This window comes from Theropithecus gelada, chromosome 16, assembly GCF_003255815.1.
Source record: "Theropithecus gelada isolate Dixy chromosome 16, Tgel_1.0, whole genome shotgun sequence".
Classification (NCBI taxonomy): Eukaryota; Metazoa; Chordata; class Mammalia; order Primates; family Cercopithecidae; genus Theropithecus; species Theropithecus gelada.
Window position 1 is genome coordinate 56,796,980 of NC_037684.1, and position 23,130 is coordinate 56,820,109.

Sequence of the window (23,130 nt, forward strand, 5' to 3'; positions counted from 1 at the left end):
CAGTGTGGGACGGACAGAGGAGCTGTCCTTACGGGGCCAGAGGACACAGCCAGGAGCAGCTCCTGGACCAGCCTCAGCTTGGTAACGAGACTGAGGATGTCAAGCCCAGAGGCCAGGCAAGTCCCCCGCGTGCTCGTTTCTGCCGATGGGTCGCCACGGCCACCCCCTGGTCCGCACCTTCGCCTCTGAGGGCTGTGGGGGGCAGTCGGAACCTGCAGGGCCCAAAGACGGGCTACTCAATGTCATGCCCACTTTTTTCAAACACACAATACTGTTTTGAAACTTCAAATCACGTATGAAAAAAAGGATGTGGAAGGGTTCCACGAGTATCCAAAGGGAGCCTGGGTTTTGAAATGTGGATCGATGCCGCTCCAACGTCCTGCCGGAGAAGGAAAAGGAATCCACCAGCCCTGCTCGGGAGGCCTCCTGGGAGACTCCAGAATCATCCCCTTCAAACATCCAAGGGGACAAGCCTGGGTCTCGTGGGGCGTTGTGTGAGGACAAACCGTGACACCGATTCTCCCCGAGGGTGAGTGAGGACTGGAAATCCACGCGCATCCAAGCCGTCCCTCTGCGGAGAGTTCCGTCAGAAGCTCTGGCACACAACCCTCTCCAAGCCTCCCAGGTCTGCCCGACACCGAGCCGAGAAACGAACATCCCTGGTTACAAAGGAGCCGGGAGAAGCAAAGAGGACGGAGCCGTCCTGTGGGGGGTGGGGGTCCCGGTCCTCTGAGGAGAATGGCAGCCCGCTTTTCAGATGTACGTTGGCCGTTCCGGGAACACAAACGCGGGAAGCAAAAACCCCAGACAGAGCCAGCCCCGGCCTCGCCACTCAGCCCTGCTTGTAGAACCCGCCCGTCTCGGCCCTGCTCGTAGAACCCGCCCATCTCGGCCCTGCTCGTAGAACCCGCCCGTCTCGGCCCTGCTCGTAGAACCCGTCTGTGTTCTGGAAGCTCTGGGCAGGGGCGTCCCGCAGACAGTTTCTCATAGAGAAGTGAAGGGCCGGATGCCTGGTGGTACCTGGCCTGGGCTATGTTAAAAAAAATCATTGTTTTTTATCCCCGAAAACACCCCGTCCCTCCCAGCAGCCCCTGAGCCAATGGCTACAAGCGACTCTGCCTCCTTGGGGGCGGCCGGAAGCCTCACCTGGGAGGGAGGACACCGCTGTGGCCGGCCCTGGCCTCACAAGGAGCTCAGGTTGGCAGAGCAGATCCTAGCTCAGCAATTCTGCAGCTCCTGGCACCTGACCAGCCTGTGGGCCTGGGACGCTGTGGAATATATTTGATCTTTGTCCTGACACAGAGTTCCTCAGACCCTTGAGATCTCTGGAGCAATGAGTGTCTTTTGTATGCCAGTGGGTTGACTGGAGTGGGGCACCCCTGGGTGGCTTCAGGCTGGGGTCTGGTCACAAGAAAGGCCAAGCCATGATCAAGCGGTTGTGACTTCCCACCCCACCCACCCCCAATCTCCAGAGAAGAGAGAAGAGCTAGAAAGATTGAGTCCGTCATCAGTGGCCAATGGTTTAATCAACCAGGCCCACGTGGCAAAGACACCACGAAAACCCAAGAGGACGGGGCTTGGGGAGATTCCAGATATAGCTGTGAACACGTGGAGGGCCCGAGAGCCCCTCACCTGTCCCCATGTGCCCCACCCGGGGCTCCTCTCCCATCTGGAGGCCGCCTTGTTCATCCGTGTACTTTGTAGTTTCCTTCGTAACAAACCAGTCAACACAAGCAAAGGGTTTCCCCGCGAGTTCTGTGAGCCGCTCTAGCAAATTATTGAACCCAAAGTACGGGTTGTGGGAACCCCAGTTCGCAGCCAGCTGCTCAGAGGTTCCAGAGGCCTGGACGTGCGACTGGCATCGGGGCGGGGGACAGTCTCCTGGGGCCGAGCCCTCGTCCTGCGGGATCTGATGCTACCTCGGGGTAGACAGCGTCTGAACTGAGCACAGCCCACTGGAGAACCTGCTGCGGAACACGGATGGCGAGTGGGTGGGAGAAATCCGCACAAACCTCGGTGACCGGAGGTCCCAGGAGTGTGCTGTGTTGAGTGACTGTGAGAGAAGAGGAAAGGCACTTTCCCCGGCATTTTCCTCTATTTCCAGGGCCTGATGCCCAAGACGCTAAAGTCCGGTGCTTCCGGAAGGCTGAAACCTCCCAGGAGGGTGAGGCCGCAGCCTCGGTTCTCTCTCCACCATCCCGTCCCCTGGAATTTGGTGAAGAGCAGGGTTGGTCACAGGTCAGGGCCAATGTTGCCAAGGGCATCCCGCAAACACGTCTAAGTCCCTGTTACCAGCGGGCCCTCGACTAGCCAGAGGACGGGGGGCTTCACGAGCTGATGGGGAGACAGGCGAGAAAACAACACAGGGACACACACGCCAACTTCCCTCCCAGCCCCACCTCTCTCTAGTCCCACCCCACTGGCCTTGCCAAGCCCACCACGCCAGCCCCACATTTGCTCTCTGCTCCCAACCCTCTAGCCACCTCCCTGCCTCCGTGCCCTGTGGCTCCCACCTGGCAAACTTCTACGCATCCTTCAGGAACCCTGACGTCTCCTCCCCCATGACCCAGGGCCAGGGTACACCAGAAAACGAGTCAGCACAGACCACCCGGCCAAAGTCAGGAGACGGTCCACGTCCTCCAGCTCTGCCCCTACCAGCTCAGCGTGGCAGGCGGGGCCCCTCGGTAGCCCTCCCCACCCCAATCCCGGGGTAGAGCACTGGCCTCTGATGTTCCAGGATTATCACAACTCTGAAAAGGTCAGTCCGTAAAAACACGCTCTCCCTTCCCTGTGTTCGTTCCCACGCCTGGGAGACAGTCAACAGTCTCCAGGCCAGGCTGGGCACGGTGGCTCACGCCTGTAATCGCGGCATTTTGGGAGGCTGAGGTGGGCAGATCACTTGAGGTCAGGAGTTGGAGACCAGCCTGGTCAATACAGCGAAACCCCATCTCTACTAAAAATACCAAAAAAAAAAAAATTAGCCAGGCATGGAGGCACGCTCCTGTAGTCCCAGCTACTCAGGAGGCTGAGGCAGGAGAATCACCTGAACCCGGGAGGCGGAGGTTGCAGTGAGCCCAGATCAGGCCACTGCACTCCAGCCGGGGTGACAAAGGGAGACGCTGTTTCAAAAAAACAAAAACTCCCAACCAGCAAATACAAGTTATTGGGACTTATTTTTTTATTTGAAAAATGCAGCAGACTAGACAAGAATTGCAGGATTTCTTAATATTCTAACAGCAACAGCACTAACGATCCCACAGGGACCTGCTATGCACAGAACGGAGCTCCAAGGAGGCGGACGGCAGGTCGGGGCCGGGGGAGCCAGCCTGGCCCTGGGCCTCAGAACTCCCAGCAGCAGATCTCACTCACGCGGCTGCACCCAGGGAAGGAACTGAGGGCCTTGGGACCTTGTGGGGGTGTTTTAGAGTTGATGCTGCAGGCAGCAGGGAGCCACTGAAGACTTTGGGGGGAAGGAGGGAGACAGTGACCTGACCAGAGCTGCGTTTGAACAAGCAAGAGAGGAGCAGAGGACCGGCTGGAAAGCAAAGGAGACTCATCCAGTCTGGAACCCAGTGGGGCCCTGCAATGGCCCAGCAGCCCCTCCCCTGGGTTGGCAACCCGGGTGCTCCGGCCTCACTCCCTGCAGGGCCCGAACGCCGCTGCTGTCTGAGTCTGTATATGGTTCTTGGTTAGAAGGGTCTCGCCCTTCTCAGCCTCAGTTTATCCATCTGTAACCTGGGGCAGAATCCTCCCTCCCTCCCTCCCTCCCATGGAAGGCAGGACAACAAGGGTAAGAGGAGAGTCTGGGAGGAGAGGGCTAGAGGCCTCCGACAAAGGCCTGATTCTCAGTTTTGAGGCCCAGGCTACAAGGATCCTGGGGGAAATGAACCAGCTCCCTCTTTTCCCCTCAAATCCCCCGTCAGCAGAACTGCCCCCCGCGTCCTCCCACAGGGAACGAGACGGGCTAAGTCCATCCCGAGTTAAGGTCCTCAAACGGCAAATGGCTGCAGGGAAATGTCACAGCCAGCATCAGAGGGACGACTGGAGGCCAGTGAAGAATCGCAGGCCTCCCGGAGTGTGGCAGCGCGCAGGGCACGGCCGGCGAGGTGTGCGGCACGGGGCAGCGCTGGACCGCAAATGTCATTATCTGTTATTTACCACAACAGAGGACGAGAGGCTGCACAAAATCACGGCGCCTGGTAACGGCCCCTAAGTGGATTTGCCAGCGATCCTTCTTCCTGCTGCCGAGGCTACACTGACCAGACCCGGGGAAGACGGTGCCTGGGGAGGAGGAGTCACTGCAGGACAGCCCTGACCAGTGTCCCAGCTGCCCTGACCAGTGTCCCAGCTGCCCTGACCAGTGTCCCAGCTACCCCGGCCTAGGCCTGCAGAAGCTCTTACCGGCTCCAGCAGGGGCTGGCCTCACAGCGAGGCAGGGCCGTCACTCCTCCACGTATCCAACCATTGTCCAGCCAATTCAAGGGTGGGACAGACCAGGGCAAGGTTTCAGGCCCACTCTGTAGGGGGCCCTGCCTCGGGGGGCCCAGGGCTGGGTGCTACCTCTCACCCCAGACGCTCGGCCACAGGGGCTGCGATCCCTTCCCCGGCACTGGGGGTACGTAGCCGTCGGCCACCTCGTTCCACCGGCCACCTCGTTCCATCGGCCACCTCGTTCCACCGGCCACCTCATTCAGAAGTGGGGCCAGACATCACCTTGCTTTGGGCGTCTCCTGTGCATCTTTAGATCTCTTTACATCTTAAAAGGTACACAGACAAAGTTCTCTGCGTTTTTTTTTTTTCTTGAGACAGGGTCTCACGCTGTCACCCAGGCTAGAGTGCAGTGGTGGGACCACAGCTCATTGTAGCCTTAACCTCCCAGGCTCAAGCAATCCTCCCACCTCAGTCCCCCGACTAGTTAAGATTATGGGCGCACACCACCATTTCTGGCTAATTTTTGTATATATATGTTTTTTCTTTTGTAGAGATGGTGTTTTGCCATGTTGCCCAGGCTGGTCTTGAACTCCTCGACTCAAGTGATCTCCTGCCTCAGCCTCCCAAGTAGCTGCAACTACAGGGGCACCACCATGCCCAGCTAGTTTTTTTCATTTGTTAAAACAGGGTCTCGCTTTGTTGCCCAGGCTGGTCGTCTCAAACTCCTGGCTTCCAGTGATCCTCCTACCTTGGCCTCCCAAAGTGTAGGAGTAACTGCAAGGCACTGGCTGTGTCACCGAGAGGGAGTCACCCCTCCGAGGTCCGTGTCTCCATCTGGAAAATGAGTATAAACACTGCCTTTTGCCTGCCCATCTCCTGGGGGCCACGAGAGACACACGACTCATAGACATGTCAGGCACAGGGGTTCTCAGAGGTGCCCCCTACCCTCACCTCCTCCCGCTCAGAGGGCAGACTCACTACGGCCTGAGCCAAAGTGAGCCGGGCAGCAAACCTGCCACGGCTTTAAAATAACCACCTGTCGAGCTGTGTCCCAGCGGCATGAGGCACGAGCTTCGCCTCCCAGCCCAGCGGCTGCCGCTGTGGCATCTGCGGACAGCGAGGCTGCGAGGCCCGGACCGAGCCCCAGCTGCCTGGGAGGAAACCGCAGGCAGGCCCAGGAGATTCTCTCGTCCAGCCTTCGCCTGTCACTGGAAGGCCAGAGAAGGGAACAGATCTTCATGAGGTCACGCAGGAGGTTCTGAGCATCGCCGTCTTCCGACTCCCGCAGGTCTGGGGGTAGCAGACCAGGCACGTACACGGAGGCTCAGATGTGTTTTACCTGTGAATTTAGGCAGCACAGCCCCATCCCCCATGTCTGTCCTTCGATTCACACAAGGTCCAAGGAGCTGTTGGAGGGAATGAACTTGAGCCTCGCCTTCAGGTGGATTTGGACGTGGGCAGGTGTGTCTGTGCGCGGTGTGGGGAGTAGACAGCGGAGGAAGCCATGGGAGCCGCCCTGCAGAGAGGGCCACAGCCCCAGGAGAGATTCGGACCCCAGGAAGAGGCTAAACTCAGCGGGAAACAGGATGGGAGGCGTCTGCCGTCGAGGGAGGGTGGGTCCAGGCCCAGCCCTCCCAGCTGCCCCCCACACTCACCCCAGGCCTGCCCTGCAGGTGTGTGAGCCGCCTGGAAAAGGGGGGCTAGAGGGAAGTGTGAAAAGGCCCCGCTTACGACACAGCTCCTAAAACGGAAGTGTGATTTATATGTATAGTCATGGGACGATGGTTTTGATATCTGATTAAGTAGGTAAAGAAGATGAAAAAAGCGAATTCCAGAATAAGCAACAGATTTCAGTCCCATGGAGAGTGTATATACGCGTCCATCCTGCAAACATTCATGTGAGTGTGGAGACAGGGAGGGTGGGAGAAGGACAAACACACAGACCGCCACGGCCAGGGGCGGGAGCGTCCTATTTCACACACACCTGCGGTGTTTGACTTATTTTCTAGGGTTGGATTGTCCTTAATATGTAATGTCTACGAGGCATCCCAATCAGAAAATAACCTTGGCAGTTCTCCACAGGAATCCGGGTGGAGATAAAATCTGAGGCTTTAATGATTTATCGTTAACGTTGGCGGCTCACGCCTGTATCCCGGTACTTTGGGAGGCTGCGCAGGAGGATCGCCTGAGGAGTTTGAGGCCAGCCTGGCCAACGTAACAAGACCCAGTCTCTACAAAAAATAAGAACTTAGCCAGGAGTGGTGGCGCACCTGGTGTCCCAGCCGCTCGGGAGGCTGAGGTGGGAGGATCGCCCGAGCCCAGAAGGTCGAGGCTGCCGTGAGCTAGGATCGCACCACGGCACTCCAGCCTGGGCAGCGGAGCGAGACCCTGTCTGAAAAAACAAACACGAAACAAAAAAACAAAAGATTTGACAACTTAGGAATGAATCTGATCACCCAGCAGTTATCAGAAAGAGGTGGAGGGGCAGGGAGGAAGGGCTGTATCGATGTTTTAATACTTATGGAGCAGGGACCATGTTTCAGGCACCGTTTTAAAAGCTTATCACATACTTTCCTCGTTGCAATCCTTACAACCACCCCGAGGCAGGTACTATGATGACTCCCAACGTCCAGGTGAGAAAGCCGAGGCAGAGAGAGGTGGGAGAACCCGGGAAGCCAGAGTCCGGTGTTCCAAACCTCTGCACAGTACTGTAAGTTACTTTTTAAAATTCCGAGGAAAGAAAACGAATAAGACCAAGAAAAGCTAAATCATTAAATTCTGGAATCTGCTGAGGCTCAGACCACTGAGGCTGGTACCCCAGGCCGCCCCGACCAACGACATAACCAGAGGGGAAGGAAGTCAGGCCCCTTCTCACCTCTGAGCGGCTGGTGCCTGCGTGGGCTCACGGCTGGGGCGGGGGGCCTGCCGTTTCTGTACAGGACCAGAAAGTAAACGTTTTAGGCTGTTATAAGGGTTCTATCCAGCCAGGGCCGGGCTGAACGGACGCAGGCCACAGGAGAACGAGTGAGCGAGAGCGTGGCTGGGCTCCAGGAAACCTCGAAGGACACTGAGATTTACAGTCACTGAAGTTTCATGCCACGTGATCTTCTTCTTTTGTTCCCTCCCACCCCCCGAGCTATTTACAAATGTAAAAACCATCCTAGCTCACAGGTGCTACGGAATCGGGGCCGCCCCCGGTCCAGCCACGAGCTCTGGGCCCGGGCGCCAGAGAGGAACAGGGTCACCGGTGCTTGGGGAGGGCTCCGGGGCGTCTGCACCAGCAGGCACACAGCCCGGGAGGTGGCCGGAGTCACCAGTTCTGGCAACAGCCAAAGGTTCGGCCTCGTGTCTCAGCACTGGCCCAGGTGGGGCTCAGGGTCAAAGCCTGAGCCGAGGCGAAGTTGAGATGGAGCACAACAGCCCCGAGCTGCGCACGCCGCACTGCGGAGCCCCCACAGGACAGTCCAGGAGGGTGGGTGGTGCCTGCCTCGCAGCTGACAGGCTGGGTCGGTAAGGACTAATCCATCCTGGAGGCCCAGGTCACACCAGCCTCTTCTGCCCCGACGTCCCACCCGGCAGCTTCACCAGGTTACAGGCCGGTTCCTCCCCAACTGGATCTCAGTTGCATTCCTCCCGCGTCGGGTGACCTGACCACACACGCGGCAGGTGCCCAGCGGCGGTCTCGGCCCCAGCATCCCAGCAGCAGGACACCTCGTGGAGACCCCAGGTCACAGGAGTGTCTCCACACAGACGTTCAGGCCGGCTCGAGGGGAGAAGACAGCCGCCCGGCCACTCTCCCACCACGCCCCACCTGGCGGGCTCCTCTCCTCAACCTGGGCCCCCCGTTCTCTCCCAGGTTGCTCACATCACTCAGTCACCCCCATGACATCTGCCTCTGAGCTGCCAGCCTCCCTGCCCAGCCCCTCCCTTCCCTCCCTCCCTCCTTTCTTTTTTTGAAACAGGTCACCCAGGCTGGAGTTCAGTGGCACAATCGTGACTCAATGCAGCCTCCGCCTCTGGGGCTCAAGCCTTCCAGGCTCAAGCAGTCCTCAGCCTCAGCCTCCTAAGTAGTGGGAAACATAACTGGGCACCACCATGACCGGCTATTTTTTTTTTTCCGGTACAGATGAGGTCTCACTACATTGCCCAGGCTGGTCTCAGACCCCTGGTCTCACCTTGGCCTCCCAAAGTGCTGGGATTACAGCTGTGAGCCACTGCGCCCGACTTCCCTGGCCCCTTTCTAACCCACGGCCTGGGATCCACCCTGGACTCACTGGAACATACACAGCCTCCCTGGACCCCCAGCCCCACCACCACCACGCCCCACGAGCCCCTTCCCCACATCTGCTCCCACCGCAGACCACCCTCCACGCAGGCCCCGTGCCCACGCGCAGCCTGGCCGGTAAGGCCTCGGACCCAGCACTGGCCGCCGTGTGACCTGGCGAGGGACTAACCCCCGCCTCGCCTCCATTTCTTCACCTGCAACGTGGAGACCGTGACCTCGCAGGGTGGCCTTGCTCCTCAGGTGGGTGCGGACCTGGTGCCTCTAAGTGAGCTCTCCACGGCTGGCAGCTTTGCCATTGCTAACTCCTGTCTTCAGAGTCTCCATCTCGGCCGCTCCTGCCTTAATTCAGGCCCTCATTATGGCGAACTGGATAATTCAATATCCACGAATTCTCTGCCTCTGGACTTAACCTCCCCCCAGGCCCCGAGACTCACTTCCCTGCTCAGTGCCCTTCGATGGCTCTGCTGCCCACAGGACACAAGCCCAGCCCCTGCGCCCGGCACACAGAGCCCTCCCGATCCTCACGTCTCTCTCCTTCCCTCCCTCCCTCCCCATCCGCTTCTTACCCCTGACGGCCTCTTTTCCTCTCCCCTCTGCCATCCTCCTCTTCCCTTTTCCTCCCTTCCTCTCCTTCTCACTCTCCGGCATAACCAGACCCCCAGCTGCGCCCAGTGCCCCCACACTTCCCCGGCACCCTGCCCCTGCAGAGCTGTGCCTGCTCCGGAAGTGCCCTTTCCTGGCACCTGGTCACCCGCCTCCAGGCTCAGCTGCCACATCGCTCTACCCGGCAGCCTGGGGTCCTCCCCCACCTCCCCAGGTGCCACAGCTCGCCCATGGCAGGTCCTCCCCGCGGCAGGTCCTCCCCACAGCAAGCTCGTCCAGCAGCAGGTCTGTCCCACGGCAGGTTCTCCCCGCGGCAGGTCCTCCCCGTGCTCATCCCTGCCTTCTACTTCTGCAGCACTTCTCACTGCACTGCAATATCTGACACCAACCATGAGCTCCTGGAGGGCGGGGCTGGCATCTCCACCTCCTCAGCCCTGCGGCCTGGCACAAAGGTGAGCTGAGTGCACAAAGGAACTGACCAAGCGACAGGTCACGCAAAGCTCCATCCAGAAAGCTCTGGGCCTCGCCAGGGATCCGTGTGGTTGCCCAGGCCCGCCCTGGGTCCCTCCAGCCCCTTGGCTGCCTCCCTGCTGATGACCCTGGGCTGAAGGTCGGCAGTGTGCTGGGGTGAACGGCAGGGGCTCAGCAGCGCACAAAGTAGCTGTTCCACACGCAGAGGCCTCGAGACAGCGAGAGAAAAGGAGGCCTCAGTGGACACGTTCCACTCGTCAGACTCCGAGCAAGGCCGATGTTCCAAGACGCCGTGTGGTGTCTGGTCCACTCCTCCGATCCCAGCAACTGGGGCCAAGTCCATTCCTGCCGAACAGCCGTGGAGATGCCGGAGATGCCGGAGCCGCCGGAGCAGGCCCCTCGGGGCAGACGAATTAAGTGACTTTTTCCGGGAATTTAGGAAGCTTCAGTCGCTGAATGAAAAAATCCATCCTTGTCATGAGTCACAAACGCACGTCTTCCACGTCGGAATTAGGTCGAGAGGAGAAAGGACATCGTGAGGCCAATTTGCAGGCGACTCGGATGAAATGGCTCAAGGAGCTTCCGCAGCTCCACCAAAGGACGGGCACTGAGGGTCAGGTTTGGAAAGGGAGGAGGGGCCGCGGCCGCGGAGGACTTTCACCGCACACCCATCCGGGAGGCAGGCTCTGCAAAACACTGACTTCTCCTATAAGCCTTATGCTTGTGGGGATGTAAAACGGTGCAGCTGCCACGGAAAGCAGGATGGGGGCTCCTCAGACAAGCAAGCACAGAACTGCCACACGATCCAGCGATTCCACGGCTGGGTATAGACGCAAGAGAATCGAAGGCAGGTCGCAGACAGGCGCGCACGCCCATGCTCACTGCGGCATGTTCACAGCAGCTGAAACGTGGAGCAACCCAAACGTCCATCACAGGTGAGTGGATACACGGAGCGCGTGCAACGAAGTGTTCCTCCGCCGTAAACAGGATGGAAATTCCGACGGATGAACCTTGCGAGCATCACGCAAAGGGGATCTGGTTAAACTGAAGCTTCCAGTCTGGGAGGTCTGTGGGGTCTGAGACTCTGCATTTGTAATGAACATCCAGGGGAGGGTCCACATCACTGGTCCTCGGCCCACACTTTGAGTAGCAGAGACCCCATCAGCACCGGAACTCTCCGCTAGCCCTAACGCGTCCACCTCCAGGAGGAGCTCTCTGTAAACTGGATGGTGCCGCGACCCCCACAGCTTCCCAAGGCAGGAGAATACCCCTCAGGGGTGAGCAGACTCTCTCCAGGCAGCTGCTGCAGGCAGGTCTCGAATCACCGCCATGTCTAAGAGTGGAGGGCTGGCTGCTGGGAATAAAGCAGTGATGGAGGCTGGGCGGCGCACGCCTATAATCCCAGCACTTTGAGAGGCCGAGGCAGGAGGATCATTTGAGCCAGGAGTTTGAGATCAGCCTGGGCAACATAGCAAGACCCTGTCTCTACAAAAACTAAAAAATTACCCAGGCGAGGTGGTGCATGCCTGTAGTCCGAGCTATGAGGGAGGCTGAGGTAGGAGGATCGACTGAGCCTAGGAGTCTGAGGCTGCAGTGAGCTGTGTTTGCCGCTGCGCTCCAGCCTGGGAGGCAGAGCAAGACCTTGTCTCTTAAAAAAGGAACACACTGATGGAAAGAGTCGGGCTCTGCAGGCAGAAGAGCGACAAGGACACTCCCCGTGCTCCTTCCACAGCTTCAGGGCCTCGAGTCCCAGATACTGAACAGAGAGGGAAGCTGAAACCTTAGGAAAATGGCATGTCCCCCATCCAGCCCCAGCTCCTGCCAACGCCCCTGCCGGGGTCCGGGATACGGCATGTCCCCCGCCCCAGGCTCCTGCCAGCGCCCCTGCGGGGTCCGGGATGACTCTCAGCAGGACACACCCCCTCCTCAGAGCAAAGTGGGCTCAAGCCAGGTTGGGGGAAAGGTCAGGTTCTGGCCCAGCCCCTTCTCTCCATGCTGGGCCGGGTGGCACCTGCCCCACCTGAGCTGGACCTCCTCTAAGTGACTCGGGTAAATATGAGACTGCCCAGTCTTCCTCCATTAGGACTCAGGCCATCGTTTCATAGCAGGCTCCCCGGCACCCACACTGTGGGACACATTTGGCTGAGACCAGAAAAAAACCCATCGCTTCCCTCAAACAGTGACAAGGCATCCCAAGCTCAGGTGGGCTCTGCTGTGGCCCCGCCCAGCTCCCCATCGCTGGCTGGACTCTCAATGAGACTCAAAGCTGGCTGACTCAGATCCCAAGCAATTAGGAGCACCAGGCCTCTCTAATTAACCAGCCAGCCCCTCTCCCTTCCCACCACGGCCCTCAGATAATGAGGGCAGGCAGCCAAGACACGCAGGCCCAATTACGGAGGGGACGCAGCGCCCAGGACCGGCATCTCGGCTTCCGCCCGCGAGCTCATTAGCTTGTAGCTGCTGAACGCTGCCAGGGCTCTTGCTGGGGACGCCTCTGTGTGTCCAGGAGCACCTGAGGCTCTGTCCTCCCCAACCATGCCTGGGCCTGGATGCTTCCCACGGCGGGGATCTCCCCAGCATGCCTTCTCCAGCCTGCCTGAGCCCACACACCTCCCAGGGCCCCGGGCTGCAGCCGTCCGCAGAAGGTGCGGAGGCGGAATGTGGAGATGGAAATAAACAGGGAGGTGCCCCAGAAGCCGGCAGGCCCAGAGTGGAGGGCCCGTTCCCTGCACCGTGTTGAGCCCTCCCAGCCCCCCAGGGCTGCCGGCTTAACCCCAACCCCAGCTGTAATTAATTACCCATGATGGTTTCACACCTCCCCCGGCCCCCAGCACTGGGATCTGCCTGGCTCCTGACACCAGCAGGTGTGTGATAAATATTCATGGGATGAGGAACGGATGGCATTGTCTCTCCTCCCAGACATCAGAGAGCCCTGCAGGGACGAGGGCTTCGCAGGGGCTATGTCTGGGCCTCCCTGCATCTCCAGTGACTCGGGTTCTAGGCAACCACCCCTACAGCAGGGCCCCCAGGGGGTCAGTGCCTCTGCGATCATCTCCCTGGGGTCCCAAGCCTTCTGCACCTGCCCATTCACTGCTCAAACGCAGCTGGTCCTCCGAAAGACTCCTCTGCACCTGCCCATTCACTGCTGAAATGCAGCTGGTCCTCCGAAAGACTCCACCCTTTCACAAGTCACCTACAGCTCAGCGTCCCAAGGATCTCAGCTCTGCCCTGGGTTTGCAGGATCTCAGCCTCAGAGGCAGCGGGAGCAGGCCCCATCCCTCCTCCACCGTCCACTGTCCCTAAGTCGAATCTGCCATTGCGTCCTGTGCTCCTTTTCCCTTCCGCACACGCCTCTGTGCTCCTCCAGGCATCATCCTCTCAGCTGGACGCTCGCCCAGCCTGTTTCCAGCTTCGAGCCTCGGCCTATGTGGTCTTCCCCTCCCCGGTGCCCTTCCCTCTGCCCTCAGCCTTGCAGAAGTCTGCCCAGCCTCCAGGGGCCCACTCCTCTAGGCAGCCCTCCTGGCTGCTTTGAGTCCTGGGAACCCCAGTCCCAGCCACACGCGTCACGCTAGAGAGTACCACCGTCGGCCCATCGTGACCGTCAGGACCTGAGGAAGCAACCACCCTGAACACCTCTCTTTTTGGATCCCCCTAACCCAGGATTGGCACACAATAGGCTAAGCGACTGAGAGAGACATTTACATGAATAACTCGCACAAACACTGAGGGTTGTCCCTGCTGGCTCAGGACGTCCAGTGAGCTACAAAGGCTTCCAGAGGCTTCTATGTAAATTATAGAATATGGGACTAACTGCGGGAGCTCCAATTTTAAGAAAACAAGAATTCCAGGGAGGAGAATGTGGGTGCTATGAACTGTGTCCCCTCAAAATTCCCAGATTGAAGCCGTGACCCCCAGAGTGACTGTATTTGGAGAGAGGGTCTTTAGGAGGTAATTAAGGTAAAATGAGGTTGCGAGGGTGAGGCCTTAATCCAATAGGACTCGTGTCTTTATCAGAAAAGTAAGAGGCCGGGTGCCGTGGCTCACATCTGTAATCCCGGCACTTTGGGAAGCGGAGGTGGGAGGGTTGCTTGAGAGCTAGTTTGAGACCAGCCTGGGCAACAAAGCAATACCTTGTCTCTACAAAAGATTACACATTAGACAGGCATGGTGGCGCACATCTGTAGTCTCCGCTACCCGGGAAGCTGAGGCAGGAAGGTTGCTTGACCCCAGGAGGTGGAGGCTGCAGTGAGCGATGATCATGTGACTTCACTCCAGCCTGGGTGACAGCGTGAGAACCTGTCCAAAAAACAAAAAAGCAACAGGAGGAGGAGAGACCAGAGCCCTCTCCCCTTGCCACGCGAGGACACGAGGAGACGGCAGCTGTCTGCGTGCCAGGGAAAGGGCCCTCACCAGACACAGAATCAGCCAGCACCTTGATCTCAGAATTTCGTGCCCCCAAACTCTGAAAAATGCCCACTGCTGAAGGCACCTAGTCTGCGGCGTGTTGTTACGGCAGTCTGAGCCGACGACGCCACGGGGAGTCACTCAGCCTCTTCTGCAATGTCTGGGGATCTGCTCCATCCTTGGTAACACGTGTGTGGCCTCAGCAGGCCGGACCCTGAGTGGATTCTTAACCGTCACAGGCATCCTTTACTGCAGGCTGCCCGCGGGCCAGGCGGTCGGCGAAGGATACTACTTTCATCACAATATTTAACATAGTACTGGAAATTCTAGCCTGAGCAATTAGGCAAGTGATGCTGCACCGCGGCATCCATCAACAGAGACGGAAGCTTAATGACCCCATTTCACAGATAAAAGAACAGAGGCCCGGAGAGGTTAAGTGACCTGTACGAGACCACGCCACGGTGGCCACACTGGGACCTCAACCCAAGTCTGTCTGGTCCTGCAGCTCCGCGCACGACCACCTCACAGTCCTGCAGCTCCGTGTACGACCACCTCACGGTCCTGCAGCTCCGCGCACGACCACCTCACGGTCCTGCAGCTCCGTGTACAACCACCTCACGGTCCTGCAGCCAGGGAGGAGGGAAGCTGCCCTGCCGGTCCCTGCAGGAACACGGAGGCACCCCTGAAAGTACAGACGAGTTCCTCCCATCCGGGCACGAGCCCCAGCACTGCGTGGCGTCTGCGTGGGGACAGTCCTCACCGGCAAGTCCAGGACCACCTGCTGCTCGGGGTGGACCAAGCGACCTCTCGCCCCGGCCCCCGGCAGTCTGGGGCTCTTTCCTTCCCAGAACCCTCGTTCACCCCAATTCCTCCCCATCTGCTGAGAATACACTGAAGAGGCTGACGCTCTGTCTTAGCAAATGGCCTCAGTCCGTACGTGGCCTTGTCCCCAACTCCGTCATCTCCCGGTGACAGCCATCCCCATCTAACTTGTCTCCAGCACTACGGTCATCTCTTAAAAACACAGATCACATCACACCCCTGCTTCAGACACTCCGCTGGCGTCCCATTAAACGCAGGTGAAATCTCAGCTCCTGACCTTGACCGGCGAGGCTCCCTGTGATGGGCCATCCCGCCGCTCACACTCCCTGCCCCAGACGCCACCATCTGCCCCTTGAACATGCCCAGCTGGTTCCTGCCTCAGGGCCTTCGGGACTCATCCGGGGGAAGCCTGCCGTTCCCTCCGCCGGGACGGTTCCACCCCGATCTTCCCAGGGCCAGCTCCTGCTTGTTTGGGCCTGAGCCGGGAGAGCCCCCCAGGCCGCCCGCTAGGAGCTCCGCGTTAATTCAGCGGCGTCCTCGGGGTGCCTAGTGCTGCTCCATGTTTAGTCGTTTGTCCTCTCCAGGCCCCGACCCCTGGAAAGTCGTCTCCACCACAGGGTGGACTTTGTCTTGTTCGCGGCGTCGCCAGCACCCGGAGCAGGGCTTGCACACGATGGGCTATTGTTTAAAGAACGAGTGACTACGAATGAACGAACGACACCACCTTCTCCAAGAAGTTAGAGTGACCCTCCGAAGCCCCCAAATGCCCACCATCCAGCGGTGCTCCCCCCACACCCTCTCCTCCCACCTCAATCCTGGAACAAGCCCCTCAGAAGCTCAAAGGCTCCCCCGCCTCACGGCTCAAGGCAGGACCTGTAGTCCCACCTCCACTCACCTGTAGTCCCCGTCCCACCTCCGCAGACCTGTAGTCCAGGCCCTTCGCAGGGCTGAGAAGGAGCCAGCAAAGCCTGACACCTACGTCCCCATCATCCCTCCAGTATTCTTGGACCAGTTAATCCACATTCCTCAGCCCAGTTTACCACATATGACAGAACGGGAGAAAAGATTGACCACAGCTGTGATCCTGGCTTGGCTTCCCTACTTATTACCGGGCAGATTAACCTCACTGCACCCTTGGTTTTCTCATCCCGCTTTTGAATGCTCCTGAAAATGCCCTCCAGGTTGCCAACAGCCTCCATGATCCACGTCCATGTTCATTTATTTTGACTTCTCCATCTTTCCCGGTCCTCTCAGCACTTCCCACCCCACCCCATCCTCCATCCTCCATCTTCTGTCCTCTGTTATTTCTTCCCAGGGTTTATTATTTCCTGAAATCATCTTGTTTATTTGATCATTACTTGTTTTTTAGTTCCCTTGCCCAATATAATCTCAAAAAAGTGCCTTCTCTGTCTTCTTCAGTATAGTAACTCAAGTCCTAAAACCACGACTAGGCTGGGCGCGGTGGCTCACGCCTGTAATCCCAGCACTTTGGGAAGCCGAGGTGGGCGGATCACCTGAGGTCAGGAGATCGAGACCGGCCTGGCCAACATGGCGAAACCTCATCTCTACTAAAATACAAAAATTAGCCGGGCGTGGTGGCAGGCGCCTGTAACCCCAGCTACTCGGAAGGCTTAGGCAGGAGAATGGCTTGAATCCGGAAGGCGGAGGTTGCAGTGAGCCGAGATTGCGCCATTTGCACTCCAGCCTGGGTGACAGAGCAAGACTGTGTCTCCAGAAAGCAAAAACAAAAGAAAACTTGAGTAGCACATGGAAGTGACTTGAGGATGGTTCCAGAAAAACCAAGGTGAGCACAAGAAAGAGGAAGACGTGGTCTCTTGAGAACAGTGTTTCTAACCTGGGAGGGCAGCAAAGGGAACCCCATTGTAACAGCCGTGCAGCTCCCAGCCTAGGAGGAGCAGGAGTGAGAATCCAGAAGGGTTTATGCCAGGAAAAAAAAACAGCCTCCATGTAATTGTAAAATCGAGATGTTAACTAATCTTGAGGATTAGAAGGCACATTATTCTCTCAGCAATAAGAAAAAGGCAAGTCGAAACTCCAGGAAAAACTAAAAGTTATATTTAAAAAGTCCTAGATTCAATATGAAACCATTTAATATGTGGCACAATTCAGTGTAAGGAGAAAATCAGTTTGACCTCCCTGCAAAGATCGTTCTTCTTTGAGTAACCGGGGATCAACAGAAGTAAGCCCGTAGAACAGAAAGTGCCATCCTGGCACACTGTGTGGCCTTCAGGAAAATAGGATGTATCTAATAACAACTGAAAACATGTTTTTCTTGTTGACTTAATATATTCTGGAGATAACACTTACTGAGTGCCTATGTGCCAGGCAAGGTTTGAAGAGTTTTGCATTTAGGAATATTTAATCCTCTGAGCATGGTGAGGTGCATGGCATCATGACCACATTTTACAGATGAGGAACATCAGGTGCGAGATACTAAACGAGTTTTCTGAGGTCTTAGCAGAAGAGCTAGATTCGCACCCTGACTTCTAACACCAGCTCTGGGTCTCGTGGCCTGGGCGTGAAACTAGCAGAAGGGCTGGAAGGTACATCCACGCGACGAGACCCAGAGCTGGCCCTAGACGTCAGGCCATTTGATTTTTAAGTCTTAGTCCTTCTGGCCAAGAGGCAGAGGACACCACACGCTCAACGCAGACGCACACAGTCCTGGGAGCCAGGATGCAAAGCCACAGAGCACCAGGGCGGGTCCAGGCTGGGATGGGCCAGAGCAGGGTCTTACCTTCCTGCAGTCTTTGCAGAACACCGACGAGCTGCCCAGGAAGCCCAGCACCTCCCCACAGAGCAGGCACTGGGACAGGCCATTCCCCATCACGTTCCGCCTCATGGTCTCCAGCCGCTCCACCAGCCGCCTGCGGCACAGGACACAGAGTCAGAGGGAACGTGCTTCCCGCCTGGGCGCAGCTGCCACCGAGGCCCAAAACCGTACCGCGCCACATGTGCTGTTCCCCACCCGGGTGGTTGTTCCTCGCACTTCCCTGGCTCACTGCGAATCCTTCGTTCACTCACCAACTATTCACTGAGCACCTGAGTCATCAGACACGGGGAATATCGTAGCAAACACGCGAGAGACAGACATGGTCCCTGCTCTCATGGAACTTACCTTCAATAAGGAAGGAAATTCATAAACAAGAAAACAAGCAAACTGATTTCAGATAGGGAGATGAAATGGAAATAGTGGCGGGAGGGAGGGGGAATTGGGGGGACGGAGGGCAAGAGAGACTGAGGGGAGGGAGGGCAAGGGAGACTGAGGGAAGGAAGACTGAGGGGAGGGAGACTGAGGGGAGGGAGACTGAGGGGAGGGAGACTGAGGCGAGGGAGACTGAGGCGAGGGAGACTGAGGGGAGGGAGACTGAGGGGAGGGAGACTGAGGGGAGGGAGACTGAGGGGAGGGAGACTGAGGGAGACTGAGGAGAGGGAGACTGAGGCGAGGGAGACTGAGGGAGACTGAAGGGAAGGAGGGCAAGGGAGATTGAGGGACAATGGCATGTTCCATGGGGACCAGCGATGGCTCTTAGAGAACAGGTGGACTCACAGCTGAAGAATGAGCCATGCCATCTGGCCTGTTTTTCCCACTGTAAAGACAGGAAGGCCAGACACGGTGGCTCACGCCTGAAATCCCAGCCCTTTGTGAGGCTGAGGCAGGCGGATCGCTTGAGCCCAGGAGTTCAAGACCAGCCTGGGTAACATAGTGAGAGCCCGTCTCTTAAAAAAAAAAAAAAGCTGGGTGTGGTGGTGCCCTGGTACCCACCCGCGGTTCTAGCTACTTAAGGCTGAGGTTGGGGGATCGCTTGAGCCCAGGAAGTTGAGGCTGCAGCGATCCGTGATCACACCCCTGCACTCCAATCTACACGACAGAGACCCTGTCTCAAAAAAAAAAAAGAAAGAAAGAAAAGAGAAAGAAAAAGAAAAGAAAAGATGAAAGATAGGAGGCCAGCAGAATGAAATCGATTCCTGCCCAGTGCATTTGTGGCTTCCTACTCGTGCTTTCCTGTGGTTTTCAGATTTTCTAGGAAATACGAATTTCTTTTGTAATTAAACAAACACAGGACACGATGAAAGTGCTGGAAGACTGAGCTGTGGTGGGCGCTGGAGTCAGAGGCCGGGAGCGGCTCCTGCGGGAGCTTTCGAGGGCGACCCGAACCCTCCCTTGGCTGAACCACAGCTGACCCGCAGGTGCACAGAGCCGAACAGCCCCCGGGGCGCTTCACCACGCTCATTCGCGCCCACAGCCGGGGCGCACACCTCAGCTGCTAGCGTGCTCTGACAGGCCTATCCTGAGGCCTCAGCAGGCTGAGTTACACTCCGGGGTGTTGAGGCACAGCCAGTGACCTCCTGACCCCTCCCAGAGGTGAAATGCAGCACCAGGACGCAGCGTGCCGGCCTCCCAGTGCCCTGGGCTTGCACCAAAGCCCTTGCTGTCCCCCCACTGAGCTGGCTCCGGCCCCGCCTCACCCAATTCTCTGCTGCTCCAGGACGTCCAGCCGCTCGGCCCTCTGGATGACCTGCAGGATGGCCTCCACCTCCGCCGGGCTGAGGTGCTGGTTCCTTCTCTGCTTCTCCGTCTGGTAGGTGTGCACAGACCAGCCTGTCTGCAGCCTCGAGAGGGAGCAACACAGACGGCGTTGAGGCCTCCCTGGTGCAAACTCCTGCAGCCCCTACCACATCCACCAAGCCCTCCTGAGAACAGTCAGTGGACAGCCCAGGTGCTACGTGCCGGGGGCGAGGAGTGCGGGCATCAGAGACGGGGCAGACACAGGCTCCAGGCACCGGCCCTGCCATCCGCCGGCTCCTGGGCCTTGGCAAAGACGGCAGCACCATCTTAGCCCAGGAGGCAGAAACACGGAATATGACCCTCAGGGACACACAGAAGGCCAAGGTCACGGCACATGAGGGTCAAGGGAGGAGCAGGAGAGATTACCAAGAGAAGAAAAAGGGAGCTCCCAGCTCCGTCAGGTGGTGAGACGGAGTTTCCCAGGGGACAGGAAAGGAATGTAATTAGGGTAAAGACACAGCTGTTGATATGAACACCCTGAAAACTGGCAGGTTCAAGGCAGGAGGGGAAAGCGGGTTTCGCCAGAGGAGCTATGGTGAGGGCAGGCAACGGCGAGGCAGGGCTGGGAGTGGGTCCGGAGGCTGAGCTGTCCGCTCCACTGGGCTGCAGGGGTGGTGCCTCCTGAGGCTGTAACTGGGGTGGGGGAAGGACTCAAACTCCTTCTATTTTTCTGGGCAGGGAGAGAGCGGCAGCAGCAGATCAAACTGCAGAGCCCCTGCCCTGGGTGGGCGCCAGTTTCCGGGACACACTCCGTGCCTGTGACATTGCTGTGTGCAGAGATGAATGAGACGGGAAAAGCCTCTGCACCCTGAAGAACTGCAGTACGGTGGGGGAGGCAGATGCCAAACCAATGACTCAGAGACCTATTTAACAAACAGGTGTGAGGCGTTTTCATTCAACGCATTATAAAGCACCGGCTGGGACGCCCGGCCTCTTGGGCGCAGGGACACGCTGCTTGGTGGGACGTGCGGGTGGCGGCAGGAAGTGGACAAACAAGAGAGTTCCCGGCAGGGAGGGGATGGGCTCTGGAAAGGCTTCTTCTTTCTTTCTTTAGGGAAGTGTCAGGAGAGTCCTGGAGGCAGGACCTAGGGCAGCTGAGGGAGGCGGACCCTCTCCCGGGGTCTCCCTGACATAAGACGGGCCCCCCATGGTCTCATGACCTAGGGCAGCTGAGGGAGGCGGACCCTCTCCCGGGGTCTCCTTGACACAGGATGGGCCCTGGTGGTCTCATGTCTTGCCTGGTCCCGGCTGTTGCAGCGAGGTGGGCCCAGACCCTCCATCACCCCGAGAGGCAGGCCAGGACCCTCACAGTCACCCTACAAGGCAGGCCTAGACCCTCAGTCACCCTGCGAGGCAGGCCCAGACCCTCAGAGTTGCCCTGTAAGGCCCCAACCCTCAGCCACCCTGCGAGGCAGGCCTCCCGTTTCTCAGAGGAGATGGGGGGTGGAAGGTAGCTGGCCAGCAGGAATCGGGGGTTGGCCGCCTCCACCGCTGACTCAAGGCCTGAACCCTGACCTGCGGAGTTCACACCCAGCAGCTGCTGACAGTCCTGCCTGGGAGCATTTCGGGCTCCCCCAGGGCCTCCTCTGCGCCCAGGTTCCTGCCTCCATCCGCTCCGCCTCCTGGCCCCAGCCATCCACGTCCTCTCATCTGACCTGCTGCTCCAGGCCCTGACTCCCGCCTACGGCCACAGCTCCACTGAGCGTGCTGCCCACTGCCCTCGCAATGCCCCCTCCACACGGCCAGAGGAGGAGGCGGCCAACCTGAGGGCACCTGACATCGATGGGCAGCAACCTCCAGGAAGAACCCGCACGTCTGGGAGCCCCGCCTGTCATTTCCCCGCATGTTCCCCGCACGGTGCCCTCGTCTCTCGGCTCACCTGGCCTCTCCAGTTTCTCCCTCGTGTTCTAGGCTGCGTGCAGTCCCCAGGCCTTTGCTCATGCTGCACCCTTCACCTGGGGCACCTGTCTCTCTCCCTAAACCCTCTGTCCACCTGTCACTCCTATTCTGTCTGTCTATCTATCTATCATCTGTCTCTCTCTCCATCTGTCTGTCATCTATCCATCTATCATCTATCTATCTATCTGTCTATCTATCTATCTATCCATCCATCCATCCATCCATCCATCTATCTATCTTGAGACAGAACTTCAGTCTGTCGCCCAGGCTGGAGTGCAACGGCACAATCTCAGCTCACAGCAATCTCCACCTCCCGGGTACAAGCGATTCGCCTGCCTCAGCCTCCCAAGTAGCTGGGATTACCGGCATGCACCACCATGCCTGGCTAATTTTTATATTTTTAGGAGAGAGGATTTCACCATGTTGGTCAGGCTGGTCTTGAGAACTCCTGGCTTCAGGTGATCCACCCGCCTCAGCCTCTCAAAGTCCTGGGATTACAGGCGTGAGCCACCGTGCCCAGCCTATTCTTTCTAAAGACTTCTTTACACATGACCTTCACCTGGAGGCTTTTCCTTGATCCAAAACAGGCAAAGAATCTACTCTCAGAGTTCCTGGAAGGCCTGGGTGCATGTCCTTCATTGGGCTGATACATTATTAGGAGATAACATGAAACCCCCCATCTCCCCTCCAGAACATGAGTCTCTGGAGGACCAGGCCCTGCCCCTGGCCCCTGCCTATCTCTCCGTCTTCCCTCCACACTGTCCAGCCTTCACACTGTGCACTCGCAACACACTGACCTCCGGCCAGGGCTCCACTTGCCCCGTTCCTTCTACCTCGGGGCCTTCGCACGTGCTGTTCCCTCTGCCTGGAAGCGCGTCCCTCCCACTGCCGTCTAACGTTGCCCCATCGTCTGGGTCTCAGTGGAGGCCGCACACTCTCAGGGAAGCCCCTCCTGATCTCGACTAGGCTACACCTTCACCCACGTCCCCACTGCCTGTTGTCACCATCAAAGCAACTTACCTCACTATTCAAATAATGCCCGCCTCTGCCCACCTGTGCTTTAAGACCAGGGACCGTGTTGGTCCTGTTCACTGCTGTGCAGTCAGTGTCTGGCACGTAACAGGGGGTTAGAAAATGTCTGGTGGCAGCTGGAGGACTGAGGAGAGCCCCGAGCTGCAGCCCCGACGTCCCTGAGGGTCCCACAGGGCACAGCTCTCGGCTCTGCGGGTGGGAGTTAGTATGCCTCTCCTTTCCGGAGACTGTGCCAGGCTCGAGAAGGCAGCACCCCAAGGGAGGGGATAAAGGCATTCTCTCTTCTAAAGGTACTCCGGCAGCTTTTGGCTGCTGCTGAGCGAGGGACGAGGTCAGGGAGCGCCGAAGGGAACCCTGGAGGGTCACGAGTCCTGCTGGGCCGTGTCTAGAGCACAGTGGCAGCGCGCTCCTTGGAAACTCCTACCCTGCCTGGGAGGACACTTCATCTGCCCGGCATCAGAGGACAGGGAGGGAGAGGGACCAACCTCACCCACTGTGGGGGCCGCACGAAGGAGCTGAGCCCTCCCAGCGAAGGAGAGAAGTTAACTGTGGTGCCAAGATTCCTGCAAATCACGCAGGACTCCACTCTTCT

General features: G+C 58.2%; 1 protein-coding gene across 1 annotated transcript in view; it reads right to left on the reverse strand.

The window, feature by feature from the left end:
- RPH3AL (rabphilin 3A like (without C2 domains)) overlaps positions 1–23,130 on the reverse strand; it is a 133,843-nt gene that overhangs the window by 75,821 nt on the left and 34,892 nt on the right. Inside the window, exons 3-4 of the mRNA XM_025362039.1 lie at positions 19,508–19,651; positions 17,775–17,904 (exon numbers count right to left, since the gene is read on the reverse strand). Of these exons, the coding sequence (XP_025217824.1) occupies positions 17,775–17,904; positions 19,508–19,651 (274 nt within the window). The remainder of the gene's footprint in view (positions 1–17,774; positions 17,905–19,507; positions 19,652–23,130) is intronic.